The 12,732-nt window shown below is 47.1% G+C and overlaps 1 protein-coding gene across 4 annotated transcripts in view; it reads left to right on the top strand.

The window, feature by feature from the left end:
- Positions 1 to 9,761, top strand: part of LOC119974578 (perilipin-2-like) — a 75,860-nt gene extending 66,099 nt beyond the window's left edge. For all 4 annotated transcript variants that reach the window (XM_038813601.1, XM_038813603.1, XM_038813602.1 and 1 more), the window contains one exon: positions 9,235 to 9,761. In XM_038813601.1, the coding sequence (XP_038669529.1) occupies positions 9,235 to 9,633 (399 nt within the window). In that variant the 3' untranslated portion in view covers positions 9,634 to 9,761. The remainder of the gene's footprint in view (positions 1 to 9,234) is intronic.
- Positions 9,762 to 12,732: the final 2,971 nt, after the last annotated feature.

The raw sequence follows: 12,732 nt of genomic DNA, 5'->3' as shown, positions 1-12,732 counted from the left end.
CTTGCCTTGTGTTTGTAGATTGCACACTTGCTAATAATTAAATATAGTGATGAAGAGTTCATTATGTGGAAGTAGAAACACAGGAATTAGAACATAAGAACTAAGGGCAGGAGTAGGCCATCTGGCCTCTCGAGCCTGCTCTGCCATTCAATGGGATCATGGCTGATCGTTTGTGGACTCAGCTCCACTTTCCGGCCCGAACACCATAACCCTAAATCCCTTTATTCTTCAAAAAACTATCTATCTTTACCTTAAAAACATTTAATGAAGGAGCCTCAACTGCTTAACTGGGCAAGGAATTCCATAGATTCACAACCCTTTGGGTGAAGAAGTTCCTCCTGAACTCAGTCCTACATCTACTTCCCCTTATTTTGAGGCTATGTCCCCTAGTTCTGCTTTCATCCGCCAGTGGAAACAACCTGCCCGCATCTATCCTATCTATTCCCTTCATAATTTTATATGTTTCTATAAGATCCCCCCTCATCCTTCTAAATTCCAATGAGTACAGTCCCAGTCTACTCAACCTCTCCTCATAATTCAAACCCTTCAGCTCTGGGATTAACCTAGTGAATCTCCTCTGCACACCCTCCAGCGCCAGTACGTCCTTTCTCAGGTAAGGAGACCAAAACTGAACACAATAATCCAGGTGTGGCCTCACTAACATCTTATGCAATTGCAGCATAACCTCCCTAGTCTTAAACTCCATCCCTCTAGCAATGAAGGAGAAAATTCCATTTGCCTTCTTAATCACCTGTTGCACCTGTAAACCAACTTTTTGTGACTCACGCACTAGCACACCCAAGTCTCTCTGCACAGCAGCATGTTTTAATATTTTATCATTTAAATAATAATCCCTTTTGCTGTTATTCCTACCAAAATGGAGAACCTCACATTTGTCAACATTGTATTCCATCTGCCAGACCCCAGCCCATTCACTTAACCTATCCAAATCCCTCTGCAGACTTCCAGTATCCTCTGCACTTTTTGCTTTACCACTCATCTAAGTGTCGTCTGCAAACTTGGACACATTGCCCTTGGCCCCCAACTCCAAATCATCTATGTAAATTGTGAACAATTGTGGGCCCAACACTGATCCCTGAGGGAGACCACTATCTACTGATTGCCAACCAGAGAAACACCCATTAATCCCCACTCTTTGCTTTCTATTAATTAACGAATCCTCTAGTCATGCTACTACTTTACCCCTAATGCCATGCATCTTTATCTTCTGCAGGTAATTGGCTGAAGAGTCCATTCTAGTGTTCAGTTGTCATGTCAGCGTTTTGACATCCCACCGACCCGTGTCTACTGAATTGCGCTTTAGTGCTTTCAGCTCTCCAGTACCTTGTCCGTCCCTCCTTCTATCTGTCTGTCCCTCCATCCATCCTTCTCTCTGTCCATCCATCCATCCACGCTGAAACCGGGGGGGGCGGCACCTGTTTGATGCAGGTGTGTATGCCTTCGGCCCCTCCGAAATGGCATCACCGTGCCGCATGCCTCACGCCATTGGGATGGCCTTAGCGCGTCACCTGAGGGCCCTCCCACGATGCTCTGCCCCCGATGGGTCGCATTCCCAACCCCTCAGTTGACGTGTGGTCTCATGGCATGGCGGCTGCAGGCTGTGTCCAGCGCTGCCACAGTCGAGCAGGAGCCATGCTGTTGGCCGGTGGGGGGGGGCTTCTGCGAGGGCCTGGGTGACTGGTGGGCGATGGCCAGAGGGGCACTATCTGGCAGATCAGGTCCGCGCACGGCCGACGCCGTGTTTTATGGCGCGACCGCTGTAGGTCGTCACCGTGCACATGCGCAGCCACGGGCCCAGCCATTCTCCAGCCGTTTATATCGTGGGATCCGGGGATTTTACGTGGCACGGCTGCTGGCCCCTCACTGATCCCACGAGACAGAGAATCCCGCACCAGCGGGGGCGTGCCCTGCCAGTAGAATCCCACCCAGTATTTTCATGGTATGTGAAAAGAGTGCTGATTGGTTGGTCAGTGAACTCTGATTGGTAAAGGCATTGCCATGCAGAATGTGCCACCTGGTGGTAACCGAGAGTTAACTGACGAGCATTGATTGAAATTTAAACCAGGGGCACCACGGTGGTGCAGTGGTTAGCATTTCTGCCTCACGACACCGAGGTCCCAGGTTCGATCCCGGCTCTGGGTCACCGTCCATGTGGAGTTTGCACATTCTCCCCGTGTTTGCATGGGTTTCGCTCCCGCAACCCAAAGACGTGCAGATAGGTGGATTGGCCACACTAAATTGCCCCTTAATTGGAAAAAATTTAGTTGGGTACTCTAAAAACAATTTTTTAAAGACTTAAAAAAGGAAATTTAAACCAGGCTCCCGACCCTGATTGGTCAAGCATTGCCCTGGGGATTGAGTCAGTAAATGGCTGTCAAGTATTTTGTTTAGCTGAAACAGGTGCATGTTCTTTTGTAGCTTCCAGTGCGTGCAAATGTGCAACATTGATTGCCTGGCTGACAATCTTAAATCGGTAATATTCTGCACACTGAGGATTATTTAGCAAATGTTGTCCAATTGCGGAATCACATCTGATGTTGAACATTGTGGTTTGTGTTTTGCAAGTACGGGCTGGTTGGGCACGGTCTACACCTTGCTCATTGTAAACAGCGGCTGGGGAATGCAGTTAAATGTGATCTGACAGTCTTTGTGATGTGGAGCCGACATACCTAAACTCTCACTGCCACTGAAAGTGATAACTCATTTGTCTCTAATTCCATACCTCCATATATTTTGCTGAAAGACGACATGATGAAGTTATTTGTCTTTCACTTATCAGGACACTTTGTAAGAATATGAGGGGAAAACAACAATTTCTACTCAGAGAGCTGATTGGGTGCAAATGGATGCTGATTGGTAGAGGTGTTGCCACAGAGAATGCACCAAATAATGGCGACTGACAGTTAACTGCCAAGCATTGTTCGACATTTAAGCCAGACAGCTTGACACTGGTCAAGGCAATGCCCTGAGGAATTGAACCAGTAAATGCTTGAAAACGTTTTTCTTCAGATCTCCTCCAAATCTCTTGCCCCTTACCTTAACTCTGTGTCCGCTGGTTATTGACCCCCTCTTCTAAGGGGAAAGTTTCCTTCCTATCTCTGTCCTTCAATATTTTGTACAGCTCGATCAGGTTCCTCCCCCTGAGCTTTCTCTGCTTTGAGGAATACAACCCCAGCCTAACCCACCTTTCTTCATGGGTGAAACTCTCCGGCCCAGGCAACATCCTGGTGAATCTCCTCTGCACCCTCATCGTGCTTAATAGGCAAAGGAGTGAAACAAAGAATAAAGAACAATACAGCACATCCGGCCCTCCAAGGCTGCACCGATCATGATGCCTGGCGACATGGTAGCACAGTGGTTAGCACTGTTGCTTCACAGTTCCAGGGCCCCAGGTTCAATTCCCGGCTTGGGCCACGGTCTATGGGGAGTGTGCACGTTCTCCCTGTGTCTGCATCGGTTTTCTCTGGGTGCTGTCTGGTAATTTGGATATTCTGAATTCTCCCTCTGTGTACCTGAACAGGCGCCAGAATGTGGCAACTAGGGGCTTTTCACAGTAACTTCATTGCAGTGTTAATGTAAGTCTACTTGTGACGATAAAGATTACAACATGACTAAAACCTTCTGCACTTCCGAGATCCATATCCCTCTATTTCCATCCTATTCATGTATTTGTCAAGATGCCTCTTAAACGTTCTATCTGCTTCCACCACCTCCCCCGGCAGCGGGTTCCAGGCACTCGCTACCCTCTGTGTAAAGAAAACTTGCCTCGGGCACCTCCTCTAAACTTTGCCCCTCAGCTCCTTAAACCTATGCCCCCTAGTAATTGACTTTTTTAACCCTGGCTTTTGACGATCCACTCTGTCCGTGCCCCTCATAGTTTTGTAAACTTCTATCAGGTCACCCCTCAACCCAGCGGAAACAATCCGAGTTTATCCAACCTCTCTTTACAGCTAAGTACTTCTGAAGTACAGTCATGTTGTAATATAGGAAACTAGTTCTCTTTAAAATAATAAAAACGTAATTTCCCTTTACTTACCATTTTAGGAAAACATTTGCAGAGAGAATGAAAGGGTATCTGATTCTGAATCTCATTGTATGCGGAGTTCACACCTTTGTGTGTGTTTGGCAATACATGTTTCTCTATTGGTTTTCTATCTTTTGCAATCACGCTGGCTTCTGAACATCTATTTCCCCCAGCAGTATAAATGCTGTCAGCAGCAGCTTGAAGGGGCTGTTTAGCATAGGGCTAAGTCATTGGCTTTGAAAGCACACCAAGCTGGCCAGCAGCACGGTTCGATTCCCGTGACAGCCTCCCCGAACAGGCGCCGGAATGTGGCAACTAGGGGCTTTTCACAGTAACTTCATTGAAGCCTACTCGTGACAATAAGCGATTTTCATTTCATTTCATACTTGAATTCATTGCTGTACCAAAAGACAGCCTAATGGCAAGTCTGTTCACTCAAGTTTCAGTTTAAATCCCTGCTCCTTTTTTCTACTCACTGAATCTAATTGCAAGGGAAGAGAATATTTAGAACTGGGCAGTAATGAGTGACTCAATTAGAATAAAAGGAATGAATAAATCACCTGTAAGTCATTAAACTTGATTCGTTTGAACAGAATATATATTTTTTAACTTGGCGACTCATTCTGTCTGGTTTGGAGAAATTACCTTTAAAAGAGTTTAGATTTTCAGATTAAGTGCATAAACTGTGCTACAGTCGGAGTATTTTTAACATTCCAGCTCCTGAATGTCTGATTTGTCCAGCCTGTATATCCCTAACTTTAGAATGGGGCTCAGAATCGCATTTCTCGCAGGATGAGAGAGAGTAACAGCTGACCACAGAATTAATCTGGCAGGATTTTCACATCGCCGCACATTGTGCGAGACCTCGTTTTTTTGTGCATGTTCGTTTAGTTTGTGCTTTAACTGGCTCAGTTCTGCTTGATGTAGTTTGTGCTTTAACTGGCTCAGTTCTGCTCGATGTAGTTTGTGCTTTAACTGGCTCAGTTCTGCTCGATGTAGTTTGTGCTTTAACTGGCTCAGTTCTGCTCGATGTAGTTTGTGCTTTAACTGGCTCAGTTCTGCTCGATGTAGTTTGTGCTTTAACTGGCTCAGTTCTGCTCGATGTAGTTTGTGCTTTAACTGGCTCAGTTCTGCTCGATGTAGTTTGTGCTTTAACTGGCTCAGTTCTGCTCGATGTAGTTTGTGCTTTAACTGGCTCAGTTCTGCTCGATGTAGTTTGTGCTTTAACTGGCTCAGTTCTGCTCGATGTAGTTTGTGCTTTAACTGGCTCAGTTCTGCTCGATGTAGTTTGTGCTTTAACTGGCTCAGTTCTGCTCGATGTAGTTTGTGCTTTAACTGGCTCAGTTCTGCTCGATGTAGTTTGTGCTTTAACTGGCTCAGTTCTGCTCGATGTAGTTTGTGCTTTAACTGGCTCAGTTCTGCTCGATGTAGTTTGTGCTTTAACTGGCTCAGTTCTGCTCGATGTAGTTTGTGCTTTAACTGGCTCAGTTCTGCTCGATGTAGTTTGTGCTTTAACTGGCTCAGTTCTGCTCGATGTAGTTTGTGCTTTAACTGGCTCAGTTCTGCTCGATGTAGTTTGTGCTTTAACTGGCTCAGTTCTGCTCGATGTAGTTTGTGCTTTAACTGGCTCAGTTCTGCTCGATGTAGTTTGTGCTTTAACTGGCTCAGTTCTGCTCGATGTAGTTTGTGCTTTAACTGGCTCAGTTCTGCTCGATGTTGTAATGCCATCGTGAAGACTGGTCTTTGCGAGGATGAAGAGAAATCTCTTCTAGGACACTAGACGTTCTAAAGTACAAAGTTAATGCAGTTTGATACATACGCGTCTGGTGTGGGTGTCTGTCTGTGTCTGGATTTTGTTGATTGAAAACATCTTTTGATGGTGTGCTTTATCACTTTTTTGGGTTAAATTGGGAGGTTCACCAATTTTGATTTTGTAAATATGAAGTTATACACTTCATGTTTTTTTTTATGTTGAAGTACCCAATTCTTTTTTTCCAATTAAGGGGCAATTTAATGTGGCCAATCCCACCTACCCTGCACATCTTTGGGTTGTTGGGGCGAGACCCACGCAGACACGGGGAGAATGGGCAAGCTCCACACAGACAGTGATCTGTGGCCAGGATCGAACCTGGGTCCTTGGCGACGTGAGGCAACGTCATGTTAATGTGGCACAGAGAGTGATCCCAGTAGCCTATATCCATTCAAACACTCCAAAATGTTTAATTCCACAGCATGTGACATACTCCCACCCGGCGATCGGAACTCGGATCAGGAAGTCCTCTGGGCAGCTTCTGCTCCTCCTGCTATTTGGCTGGGTGATTGAACAGGCATTGATCAGGCAAGGAGCGCTCTGGAAGGGGCCACAGGAGCAGGTAGCTCCGATTCCCAACCTTCATATGGGAAAAATGTTTGTACACAGGGTGGGTGGATGATGGTGGAGGACAACTGGGGGTCTGGAGGATATATCCCTGGTCCTTCATGCCCAGATGATGTGAAGGCACTTGCCTTCTCCTGGAGAAAACCCCAGGCAGCCATTGTTAAACCTGAAAATGGGTTGAATCGGTGACTTCCAGCCTCATTAATAGATATAGTTTGTTATCCAGCTTCCTGGGAGAAAGTTTTCTTCCCCCTCCTTCTTAGTCCTGTCTCAGTAAAACCCAAACGTCAGTGATTGAAGCAATGGGGATTTTTGAAGCTTCCAATAAGTTGATTTGTGCCAATGCAGAAACCTTACACTAGATTTATACTAAGGTCCCATAATCAACCTGATTTGCCAACACTCCCATCGGCGGTAAGTAGACAAAGTGCCTGAGTTAGCAACTGTCTGCGTTACAATTGGCCCCACTGTCTTTGGATTAGGGAAGAGGCTCCTAATCTGGATACTCCTGATGGAACACAAACATGTGCACCACTTGAGATCTTGGCCATGCTTTTCTCTGGTGAAGTATTGTGGTGACACTTGTGTCTAGGCTGGAGAGGAATGATATCCGAGAGACTGTGTTGAAATGAGAACCTAAACCTTAAGAATCAAGCAGCCTTCATCAACGGCGTCAGCCTGTGGATATTTGCCTTCAGTGTCTGCTTGCTGGGGATGCAGATGTTGAAGAAGGAGTCTCCCAGCCAATTGTTAATACTATGAGTTTTCATGCTTTTGATTTGGTTCCCTTTCCGATTTAACGCAAGATTGGGACAACAGATGATTGTGTGACGTAAACGCCTTGCCTCACCTCTCACCACCATTGAGATCAACTGAAGATCCCAACTCAGAACTATTACTTAAAATGACCTACTCTCAGCATTATGTCACAATGCATCCTTGGTTATGGCGATGGGAGTGGACGCACGTTAATGCAGCGAAGCCATTATCAGGTGGGACGTTTGTTTTTAACTGAAGGATGATGAGTGGTGGGCTATGTTTCAGAATAGGCCTGTGAGACTATCCATGGAACCTGGAGCAGGAAGTACTCTCGGCAGCTTCTGCTCCTTCTGCTATTTGGCTGGGTGAGCAACAACTTTTTTGTCACACTTACAGCAAAGCGCCTTCGGCAAACCAGAGCATTGCTCTAAGGAAATTTCCAGTCTGAAAATGTTTCTGGCCAGGATCCAAATTATGAGCAGGTTTGAAGTCTGCCAAAATAATGGAAGATGACCAGCTTTGACCCATGTGGCATATTGACATTATTAAGGGGCACAAACTGACAGGTCTGTTCTTAAAGCTCTGTAACTGGTGGTCTGGCAATTAATGTAAGTTTGTGGAATTAATAATATGTATAAAGTTTAAATGTTTTACACTATGTGGTCGTCACCACTTTGTATTATATACTGCCTACAAGGTATTATGGTAAGGCCCCTGTACTACAGGTACGTGGGTAGATCCCTGCCTGCTGGCTCCGCCCAGTAGGCGGAGTATAAATGTGTGGCCTCTCCGAGCTGCAGCCATTTCGGCAGCAACTGCGGGAGGCTCCACATCTCTGAGTAATAAAGCCTCGATTATTCTCTACTCTCGTCTCGTCGTAATTGATAGTGCATCGCACTGCTCGCCTTTGCGCTCCTCCTGAACGTAACGACTCATACTGGGAGGGACAGACTGCATTGAGGGACACACTGCAGGGAGGGAGTATTGCATTGAGGGACAGACTGCATTGAGGGACACACTGCAGGGAGGGTGTATTGCATTGAGGGACAGACTGCATTGAGGGACAGACTGCAGGGAGGGAGTATTGCATTGAGGGACAGACTGCATTGAGGGACACACTGCAGGGAGGGAGTATTGCATTGAGGGACAGACTGCATTGAGGGACACACTGCAGGGAGGGAGTATTGCAGTGAGGGACAGACTGCACTGAGGGACACACTGCAGGGAGGGAGTATTGCAGTGAGGGACAGACTGCATTGAGGGACACACTGCAGGGAGGGAGTATTGCAGTGAGGGACAGACTGCATTGAGGGACACACTGCAGGGAGGGAGTATTGCATTGAGGGACAGACTGCATTGAGGGACACACTGCAGGGAGGGAGTATTGCAGGGAGGGACACACTGCAGGGAGGGACACACTGCAGGGAGGGACACACTGCATTGAGGGACACACTGCAGGGAGGGACACACTGCATTGAGGGACACACTGCAGGGAGGGACACACTGCATTGAGGGACACACTGCAGGGAGGGACACACTGCATTGAGGGACACACTGCATTGAGGGACACACTGCAGGGAGGGAGTATTGCAGTGAGGGACACACTGCAGGGAGGGACACACTGCAGGGAGGGACACACTGCATTGAGGGACACACTGCAGGGAGGGAGTATTGCAGTGAGGACACTGCACTGAGGGACACACTGCAGGGAGGGACACACTGCATTGAGGGACGCACTGCAGGGAGGGAGTATTGCAGTGGGGGACACACTGCATTGGGAGACACACTGCAGGGAGGGAGTATTGCAGTGAGGGACACTGCATTGAGGGACACACTGCAGAGAGGGAGTATTGCAGTGAGGGACAGACTGGATTGAGGGACACACTGCAGGGAAGGACATAGTGTAGGGAGGGACAGACTGCAGGGAGGGACACACTGCAGGGAGGGACATAGTGTAGGGAGGGACACACTGCAGGGAGGGACATAGTGTAGGGAGGGACACACTGCAGGGACGGATATGTTGATTGATTCTATGATTTTTTGCTTCTTACAGCTCCTTGGAATACCTCCAAAGGAGGATGAGATGAAACATGAGACGGAAGAGAATAAAAGTCAAGGCTGGCAATCTCTCGTACCAAGACCGCCCAAGGAGCAAGAAGTGATGCAAATATCTGAAGGAAAACCTGGATTGCAGATCACACAAGGAAGAGAAGTAGAGTCCATACCCAATGACAAAGTGATTATTACGACTCTAACAGGAGGAGAAGGGGGAAGATCTGCACTTTTGAGCTCGGGTCAGAGTGAAAAGGAAGGTAGATGCCTCGAGTCTGAGATCCCCGGTGACCAATTACAGGAAGACCTGAACCAGCACATAGCTCAGATGCCAGTGTTTCCAGAGCAGCAAGGGGAGGATTTTAGGGAGTCTGGGCTGGGGCATCCCATTCCATTCTAATTTGAGAAGATTTTGGAGCTTCCAGAGCCCCAGAACCACAGCACAGTGAATTACGTACAGCGCTGGTGCAATGTTACAACATAGCAGTGCACATTCTTACATTAAAAATGACCATGGTTACTGAAAAATGCTTGCTCACAAATCCTTCATGCCTGGAATGTTAGCCGCACAACATTCATCTCAAAATGTACTACTAACAATCAGCTTAAACGCTAGTGTCTAAATGTGTGACAGTCCTGCAGAGTTACTTAAAATGTACGTTTCGCTAGACTTTGGCTGCTTCTGTGACATATTGTGGAGAATGTAGAAATAAATACTAACTGGTGGGTGGGAGAGTGTGCAGATCAGAATGGCAGCACGGAGCATCATGTCAAAGAAGGTGGTGGCAGAGTGGAGTAAATAGGGTGGAGTTTTACCTACAGCAGCACAACTGTGGAGAAACCTGCCTCACCAGAAGCTTGCCTCCTGCCGAAATATGTTGGGTCAGATTCATAATGGACACAGTCCAGGAATGAATGGGGCCTGGTAGGTTGTTGCATTTTAGATGTCGGCGTGGCAAACATAATGTCACATTTTCGGAAAAAGAAAAAAAATTCCCGACTGGTTCCTTCGGAAAGACTCCAGAAAAACTTCACCAGCAGTGACAAGAAAGACAACTTTTCCTTGGTTTAAGGCAGGGTTTCCCGAATGTTTTGAGTCTTGGAGCCCCTAGTGACCTCCCAAGAGCCGTTTTTTTTTGCCACAAAATAGATGCAAATACTAAATCAAATGTAAGGAAGTATTTTCTCACTATATCTATTAGAAATTAGGAAGCGGCACAGAGTCACAAATGCAATCACCCGTTACATGGCCCCTCACATTAACTCTTGGCCAAGCCATTCTCCCATGGCCCCTTAGCATTAACTCCTGAAGGTTGTACACAGGAATGGATAATCCTGATATGGAGATCTGAGCATTGTGTCTTCCCAGCAGGCGTCACGAGGAGGGTGAGAAATGGAAAAATAAACAGTTCTCCATCTTGGGCAGGAGGGGGGAAAGCCACCCCATCCTGAAGGCCTCTTCAGATTTGGGGAGCCCTCTCCTCCGAGACCTGGAAGGACTGGTTCTCCGCCTTCACAACCCCCCCCCCCCCCCCCCCCCCCCCACCCTTCCCCACCCCCGGCCTACTGCTGACACAGCGACGACCCCACTCCTGACCCTCGCAGGGCATCCCCTATCCTCCTGTCCCTAAGGCATAGTTCCAGACAGAACACCGCAGTACCTCTTCTGGCCATGGCAGTGCTGTGCCTGGATTCGTCGGAGAGCTGCCGGCCGATCGGATTGGCTGACAGCTCTCCGAGGTGGGTCTTTCTTCTAAGGGCGGACGAAAGTCCAACCCACTGCCAATCAGAGCTCAAGGGAGTGCGACATGACGGCGGGCTTCTGCGAGTCGATGGGAGTACATTACACGCTGACTCTCAGGATGGCGAACGCTGAATGCTTGCCTTCCTGAAAATTCGGCCCCAGCAGGAAGAGCTGTACATGGTACAGGGTACATTTGGGATGGTGTCTCGTGTACCTGATTCAATTTAAAGTGTCAGGTTTTTGTACCTTAATATTTCGACAAAAATCCACGTTATTGATATAGAACATCATTTCTGCCCCTGTTTTCAGCCTTAAGGGTCCTGCACTGTTTGTTTACATATTAATCAATAGAATCATAGAAATTTAGAGCACAGAAAGAGGCCATTCGGCCCAGCATGCGTGTGCTTGTTGATCCCACTTGATCTGTAGCCTTACAGGTTTCAAGTGCATCTCTAAATACTTCTCAGTATGCGACGAGGGTTTCTACCGCTATCACCCTTTCAGGTAGGGAGTGCCAGACCCTTGCCACACTCATTCCTGAGCACCCTTCTAATCATAGATCATAGAATTTACAGTGCAGAAGGAGGCCATTCGGCCCATCGAGTCTGCACCGGCTCTTGGAAAGAGCACCCTACCCAAGGTCAACACCTCCACCCTATCCCCATAACCCGTTACATGGCCCCTCACATTAACTCTTGGCCAAGTAACCCAGTAACCCCACCCAACATTAAGGGCAATTTTGGACACTAAGGGCAATTTATCATGGCCAATCCACCCAACCTGCACATCTTTGGACTGTGGGAGGAAACCGGAACACCCGGAGGAAAGCCACACACACACGGGGAGGATGTGCAGACTCCGCACAGACAGCGACCCAAGCCGGAATCGAACCTGGGACCCTGGAGCTGTGAAGCAATTGTGCTATCCACAATGCTACCGTGCTGCCTTTAAATCCTTCTCTTAGTTACATTAAATATATGCCCCCTGGTTAATCCTTCCTATCCATGCTATCTCGGGCTGGCATAATTTTGTACACCTCAATTAAATCTCTCCTCCGCCCCCTCTGTTCAAGGAAGAACAACCCAGTTGAATTTGTGGGCCTGTGGATATGACTGGATCAGAGGCGGAGGGTATGCTCTCTGTGCTGCTCACTGTAATTAAGTCCCCTTTATTATGCTATTTGGTTTAGCTCTTTCAGTGTAATAGAAATTATGTAGCCAGCATAGTTAGGTAGTTTTAAGGGGGTTTATATTTGTATTGGTAAACTTTAGAAATACGGCATAGTTTTAAGTGGCTTCAATTTAATGTTTCCGTGTCTGGAAGGACAAAACCTATAGTTAGATTCATGTTGGACAAAGATGTCCGTACGTGTGGGGGTTGGTGCAGTTCCAATTGTGCTTCTATTGCGCTTAGAGAGGGCTACAGCATGAAGCATATATAAAAGGCATAAGCTTGAGGGTGTTGCTTAACAACCGGAGTCTTTAATGCAAGAGAAGCTTTTAAGTTTTAGTTTAGCTAATTTGATTGCAGTTGGAGATAGATAGCGAGAGAGAAGGCAACTCTCACAGCTCTCCTAGAAGTAATTTGTTTTGAAGGCTAGAGAGGGAACATCTTTCTCTTCTTTGCTAGAAGAAAAGCCATACTATGGAGTAATGGTTGAGAAGATAAGTGCAGAGATCTGAACAGCTGCTGGTTAAGGAAACTTGAGAAATGAAGAAATATTTCGAAGACGCCTTGACGTTAAAGGTGCTAAAA

The sequence above is a fragment of the Scyliorhinus canicula genome, chromosome 12 (genome assembly GCF_902713615.1).
Source record: "Scyliorhinus canicula chromosome 12, sScyCan1.1, whole genome shotgun sequence".
Lineage (NCBI taxonomy): Eukaryota > Metazoa > Chordata > Chondrichthyes > Carcharhiniformes > Scyliorhinidae > Scyliorhinus > Scyliorhinus canicula.
Note: the sequence above shows the minus strand (reverse complement) of the source record. Positions and strands in the feature narration are given on the sequence as shown.